General features: G+C 65.0%; 1 protein-coding gene across 1 annotated transcript in view; it reads right to left on the bottom strand.

The window, feature by feature from the left end:
• The window catches only part of DCPS (decapping enzyme, scavenger), a 41445-nt gene that overhangs the window by 437 nt on the left and 34153 nt on the right, over positions 1–6855 (bottom strand). Inside the window, exons 8-9 of the mRNA XM_006140641.3 lie at positions 4923–5036; positions 1293–1403 (exon numbers count right to left, since the gene is read on the bottom strand). Coding sequence (XP_006140703.2) covers positions 1293–1403; positions 4923–5036 — 225 coding nt within the window. The remainder of the gene's footprint in view (positions 1–1292; positions 1404–4922; positions 5037–6855) is intronic.

Genomic DNA, 6855 nt, shown 5'->3' with positions numbered 1-6855 from the left:
AGGATGGCTTCCTGTGGGACAGGGACAGGGAGACGGTGGCCGTGCCGCTGCCAGCCCCTCCCACCGCACCTGCACCTATCCCACCGTGACTCGGGCAGTGAAGCCAAGACCCCCGCCCCGAGGGCAGGGCCGGTGGCTCCGCACCCCGACCGAGGCAGAACCCCGCTTCCTCAGACAGGTGTGCGGTAAGTGTCGGGCATCCTGTGCCCAACGACAGCCCCGAGCACCCGGACGGTCGGCCCCTGGAGTCGTGAGCACTCAGTCATCTGCAGGTGGGTAGGAGGTCCCCGACCTCTCGGCACCGCAGGGTGGAGCACGGGACAGTGGACACCAGGACCGCGGTGCCAGGAACCTGGGCGGGGCACGGCCCTCGCTCCCGTCCACCTCTCCTTGCTCAGGGTAGGTCTTTGCCTGCCTCTGGCTTGAGGAGCCTCCAAGGCTCCCAGTTAAAGCTGTGATCGCCACACTGGGTCCCCTCTGGGGAGGCCAGAGGCGAAGGGGAAGGTCAGAGAGCACCCAGAACTATACTCAGCACTGGGCCTCATCCCAGGTCTCTGCACCAGGGACAGACCAGGGCCAGGGCACCTAAAGGCACCGTGGGAACGAGGCCCGGCCTGCCAGGGAGGGGCTGCCACGCTGCCAGGCCGAGTGAAGGTGCTGGGCCCCCAGTAGAAAGTAGTCTCTCCTGAAGACAAAGGCAGCCAGGGAGGGGTGGGGCAGCAGGGAGCGAGTGGAGGGGGGGGACCTGGCAGAGCCCCTCTCTGTGTGCCCCAACCCCTCGGAGTGGCAGTGGCCAGAAAGGGGCCACCCCGCCTCCTGGACAGCGTCTCGTGACTGTCGGCCCAGCAGGACAGGAGACCTTTGTGTTTCAGACGGGAAAGACTGAGCTGCAGCCCCACGGGGACCGGGAAGCCCTCCCTGAGGCTGAGGGCCACTTGGCTGGCCAGGGCCAGAGGTCAGGCCAGGAGCACGAGCCCACAGCCCCGCACGGCTGCCATGGCCTCTCCACTTTACTCAGCCAGGTCCCGCGTGGTGCCAGGAGCCAGACGAGGAGGCGCTGCGTGCACACCTGTGCCCAAGAAGCCCGTCTAGCGTGGTGCGGCTGCCTTGACAGGCAGGTGACCGGGGCGGCCTGGGGGCAGAATCTGTGGGCGAGTCTCTGGGTAGAGGCTGGCAGGGTCGGGAGAGGACAGCAGGAGAGCGAGTGGGAGGGAGGGCTGAGCGCGGGCGGAGCACCCAGAGCGCTGACAGGGAGGGGCCCTCAGGCTCTGCCAGGTGGCGGGGTGGCTCACCTGGCCCTCGCGGAGGATGTTCCTAAGCAGCGGCAGGTGCTCTGGGGTGAGGTCCCGGAGCGATCTGATGCCCCGGCGATGGCAGATGGCGATCAGGTACAGGTCATCGAGCTGCACAGAGACGGGGACACTGAGGTGCTGGACTCACAGGTGACAGGGCAGGGAGGCTGCTGGCTGGGATTCCCATGTAAGCCAGCAAGATGCTCCCCACCCAAGTGCCAGCCCAGCCAGCCAAGACCCCACAGCAGGGCGGGTGTCCACAAGCCCAAGGTGAATGGGCCAGGCTAAAGAGCAGAAGCCTGGGGCACCCACCCTGCCAGAGCATCGCAGTGTCTGTGGAGTCACCAGAGCAAGGGTGGGCAAGGGCGGCGGGAGCAAGGCAGGGACACTCCCGTCCTGGTCCCCGTCTCACTGCACGTGCACAGTGGCTCCACTGTAGGACTTAAAGGGACCAAGGACAGTAGGAGATGGCCTGCCAAGCTAGGGCAATCCAGGAAGGCCTCCTGGAAGAGAAGGCAGGGACTCTAGGTCTTGATCAGGAGGAAGGTTTGCAGAAAGGAGTCCAGGGAGAGGTGACAGTCAAACCACAGGCTCAGAGGCACGCCAGGGCCCAGGCACCTTGGCCTGTCCAGCCCCGGGCACAGAGGGCACCAGGCCAGCACCACAGCAGGCACCTTCGAGTCCAGATGTCCCTGTGTGGACAGACTCCTGGCCAGCCCTCCTGAGAACTGTGCGTGGCTGAAACCTGCAGGGACTACAGGGCCGAGAACGCAGGCACTCAGCCCTCGAGGAGACGGACCCTCCCTGCACACCAAACCCTGGCCTCATCTGCTTCTCACGCCAGGCGCCGGGACACATAGAGCCCGCGGTGCCAGCTCCAGGGAGTCACCCAGCCCCAGGGACTACACTGACAGGCGAGAGTGAGACTTGACTGCCCCCGGCCACCTGAGTCCGCCTCTCATACCACGGAAGCCCTCCTCCCCCAGGGTCCTGGGAAGCAGCCTCTGGCCTGAACCTGCTGTAGGCCCCAACGGGTGGCTGAGCCAAGAGCTCAGACTTCCGCCTGCCCAGGGGCCTGCCTAGACGGCCTCTGACAGCAGGCCCGGGAAACTGGCTCTCCCTCCATCTCGGAGCCCACGGGGTGCAGGGAGACAACCGACCTGCCTGGGCGCCCGTGGCTGTGTTCACTCGGGCTGTGAACACTGTGTCACTGTCATGGGACTCCCGGATAATAGGAGCGTTTGTCTTGGATGGTGCCTGCTGGCCAATCCCAGCATGGCAGTAAATCACACCTCGCTCCACTGACGAGAGCGAGGCCGGCTCCTGGTGCTGGGTGCCAGCTCACGGACAGAAGAGAAGCTGTCCTTTGACACCCGCCACGACCCAGGACCTGCTGTGGGTGGCCACAAGGTCTCTGCCCAGAAAAAGAACCTGGACACACTGGACCAGGGTGGACTGGGCCTCCAACTGGCACCCTGGCAGGTGGCCTGTAGGTCACTCCAGGAAGTCAGACAGGCACCATCACTCTTTCTACAAGGTGGAGCAGTGAAATCCCAGTGGCAGATTCCTGGACGGGCCAGACAGAGCAGCTGGAGTCCCGAAGAGGACCATGGGCCTCTGAGTGACGAGGCAGAGCGCTTCGGACCTCCGCCCCCACGGCGTGGACAGAGCACGGCACACGCATGCACAGGTGCAGGCACCACATGCAAGGACCACCTGGGAGGACACACACAGGAACAGCTGTTTCTGGGAAGGAGTGGGGCAGCGGTGCAGCAAGTTTTCCCTGCACCGTCCCCCTGCACACCTGCTCTTGACTACACTTGTAAATGAGCTAATCCCACCCAAGACAGCATAGGCGACCTTCCCTGGAGAGCGGAGGAAGGGAGGCCAAAGCCTCCGGGAGGCAGCTCCTCTGGCAAACGCTGGGCACCTGTTAGTATTTGCTGAGCAGACAGATGGAGGGACAGACACATGGAGACGGTCTCTGATAGAGGCTATCAGCCTGGGGACAATAAAGACACTTCCAGAGAGTGGTGAGCGATTCCAGGGGGCCAGGAAGGCTCTTCCTTCAAGCAGGGCCAAAGTCCTCCCAGCCCAAGGACGGGGGATGCATGTCTTCCTGGGGGACACACTGCCTGCTCCCTTGATGCCATCAAGGACGGGAGAGCTAAGCACAGCTAAGCAGCACCACACTTGCCTCGGACAAGTGGGGCCAGGCAGGTGGCTGCGACAGCCCGAGGGTGCATGTGCAGCCGGGACCCTGGTGTGGTTCCGGAAGCCCTTCCTGTCACAGGGGGACAGAGGCGCAGCTCTGCAGACGCCTGTGCCTGCTGGCACTGGGCCAGGAGGGGCGGGTTTCCGACCTCACTGCCTTGGACACAAATGCTCTCGAGGCCTCTGGAAGGGAGGGTACATGTCAGACTTCCGTTGCCCCTGTGGCCCTCAGACCATGACCCCCACCACCGCTCCCCCACCCCTGCAACCACAAGCTCTTCAGTCTTGAAGGGCCTTGTGACGCTACTTCTCCCAGCCCACCCCACTCCCACCCGCCTCCAGCAACAGCAGGCGAGGTACAGATGGGCTGCAGGGCTACTGCAGCCCCCAACTCGGCCAGCCCCCGGCCAGCCCCAGCGGCCTAGGTGGCCTAGCGGGACACTCTGCAGTGGAGGGAGCAGGGCCACCGTCCTGCACAGCCATCTTCCCTGGCCTTCCTGGGCACTTGTGTACTCCTACCCAGCTCTGGGAACTCCCTCCAAACCGACCACGACCCCTTGTCAGGAGACAGCTGGCCCGGCCCCTTCCTGGCAGCTTAGGTGTCACCTCACCGAGGCGGAGCCAACAGCAGCTCAGGCCCAAAGGGCAGGCCGCACCGAGAAAGCAGGAGGGAGCATGTCGGGGCAGCAGACACGGCCCAGCCCCAGGCGGTCCTGCGAGTGTCTCAGCACGTGAGCGCCCGGAACCCGAGGGCGGGGCCCCAGAGCAGAGAGCAGATCCGAGCCCGGACTCTCCAAGAGCATGGACCGCTGCCCCTCCTCCCCACATCCTTGGCCTTCTCCCAGCCCTCCTGCCACAGGCTGGGGAGGGACGCAGCGCCACCTGTGCTGACGCGCCAAGGCCATGGCCGGGGTGTGGGGGCAGACACCGTGGCTCTGGTGAGCCAGGAGAGGAGACAGCGAGGTGGAGAGGGGCTGAGGGAACTGGAGGGGTGGTCTGAATGCCACTGACTCCCCCAAACTGGCTGCTCAGAGGTCAGGAGAGGGGAGCTGTGAGGGCGAGAGGAAGTCGGGGTGCTAGAAACCTCCTCTGCAGCCCCCAGACTGGGCTGGGCCACGGTCTCTACCTGTCGGCCTGAGAGCACTGGCCTGCCCAACCCTGCTGGCGTCCAGGGGACAGCGCGGACACTCACGCTGCACCTCAGGGCTCTGGTGCTACAGGGGCAAGTTGGTAGTGGCCGCCGCTGTGGCCAGAGGCGGCCCCCAGCTGACCCGGGAGAGCAGGGTTTGTGTGTGGCAGGCAGGGCCCATCTCCAGGAGGGCTCAGGCCCTGCAGGTACTGACACCCTGCTCAGAGACGGGCCAGTGTGGGAGGGTGGGTGCCGGAGCCCAGAGCACACCCAGGAGAGCCCTGTACCTGCTGCTGGTTCCACTTCAGGTCAGGGATGAGGACAAAGCCATCACACGGGTCTGGGTTCTCAAAAACAATCCGGTCGGCCTCAGCCTTCTTGTCGAGGATGTTATATACCCACTGGAGGGAGAGAGACGGTCAGAAACCCACATGCCACTCCGGCCACGCAGTCTGGGCCGGGTGAGTGCTCGGTCCCCCAAGAAAGGAGGACCACGCCCGGAGAGGCCACGCTACTGGGCCCTCACCCCAGCTATCCTGGGCCAGAGCGTCTCCTCCAGACTCCAGAGACGCCACTCTCCCACCAAGCTGGCCCCGGCAGTCACACTGGTCACGCAGCCTCTGCAGTCCAGGTGGGCAGCCTCTTCTGGCCGCAGTGGTCTCACTCGCCCAGGCTACAGCTAGCTCATACAGTGACCCCGCCCATCCTCAGCAGAGGGCCCGTGTCTCCATGGAGAGGGGACTGATTGGCTGTCCTCAGGGCCTTCAGGCTGAGGCATGCTGGGGCCAAGGGTTCGGGGCTTCCTTCTGCCCGGGGACAGCTGGCCACCTGGGCAGTGAGCCTCTGGCCCTGGGAGGGCTGTGGGAGTCCCACCTACCAGACAGCTTAGAGCCAGGAGCCATGGACACAGTAACCTCACAGACCTTCCAGGGCAGCCTGGGCTTCCGGCCCTTGCGTTACCCTGGTACCTGCTGTCGGTGGTCTTTAAAGGACACTTCCCAAGTCCTGTAAGGACCCAAGGACATCGTTGGGCACTTACAGTACTGAACAGCCTCTCTGAGGAAGCCGACCGTGGGAGGTCGGGCCAAGACACCCCCGTGCCTGCAGAGCTGAGCCCCAGGCAGTCCTGCTCTTCCCTCCCTGCCCCAGCCCGAGGGCCCTTCCTGGCCAGTAACTGTCCACCCCACCCCATGCCGTCAGAGGCGGAGGCCAAGGGGACTGCACAGCCAGGCCGCCCATCCTTACCCCACTCCCAAAGGGCCCAGGGAGCTGATCCTGCCCTACCATGCAGGGAGGGGAGGGCACGAGTGAGGCCTGCACACAGCCTGCTCCTTGGGGTCAGGCCCAGCCGCACTCGGGGCAGAGACCTGCCCACAGGGAGGCTGAAGCCACAGCCTGAGCACAGAGAGCACAGGGCAGGAACGGGATCCGCACAGACCCCCTGGGACAGGAGAGTGCTACCTAGAGGGGAGCCCCAGGCAGCGGGTCCCACTGACATCTGCTGCTTCCTGGAGTACTGGCTCACTGACACCCAGCAGCAGTGACGCCAGAGCCCCCGAGCACTCCCCCAGTTCTCCACATCACACTCCCAGTCATGTCTGCCACGGTTCTCGCTCTGCCCACTCCCCACTCGTTCCCGGGACCCCCCGGGCATGGAGAGGCAGCCTCGGTCCTGGAGCCAGTACATGTACCCACGTGATGTGTCTACACATGACACGAGACTGGCTCACAACCCCAGGAGGGAAGGGCTGCTGACTCCGCTTCCCATCAAGGAACCCGGGGTTCAGAAGTTAAGGCCAACATCCCCACAGCACGGGACTCCACCATTGCAAGGCTGGAGGCTGAAGCTACGGCCCGGCTGGACAGGCAGCCGGCGACTTCAGCCCGTGGGCCTCGCGTGCTCCAATCAGGCAGCCCACCGTGGCCTGCACCTGGACAGCCGGCATTTCCCAGGCAGCAATGTGCCCCTTGCATCGGGGAGCCCCAGCACAGTGCGGGGAACAGACTGCTTGTCACCCGGGGGGCTGCCGGGAGACTAGAGGACGTGGCAGCGTTCAGAACGGCTTCGGGCGCCCACTGAGCACTCAGTGAACCCCAAACGGAATGCGCCGTCCTCGGCTCCTCTGCCATGCCCTGCCCTGCTACCCAGGCCTGCCTCGCATTGACCAGTCCCGCGCCCACTGAGTCGGGGAGGCCCGCCACTCACAGTGCCCCGACCTC

Source organism: Tupaia chinensis, unplaced genomic scaffold (assembly GCF_000334495.1).
Source record: "Tupaia chinensis unplaced genomic scaffold, TupChi_1.0 Scaffold000037_4, whole genome shotgun sequence".
Lineage (NCBI taxonomy): Eukaryota > Metazoa > Chordata > Mammalia > Scandentia > Tupaiidae > Tupaia > Tupaia belangeri.
This window is presented reverse-complemented; position numbering and strand designations above follow the sequence as displayed.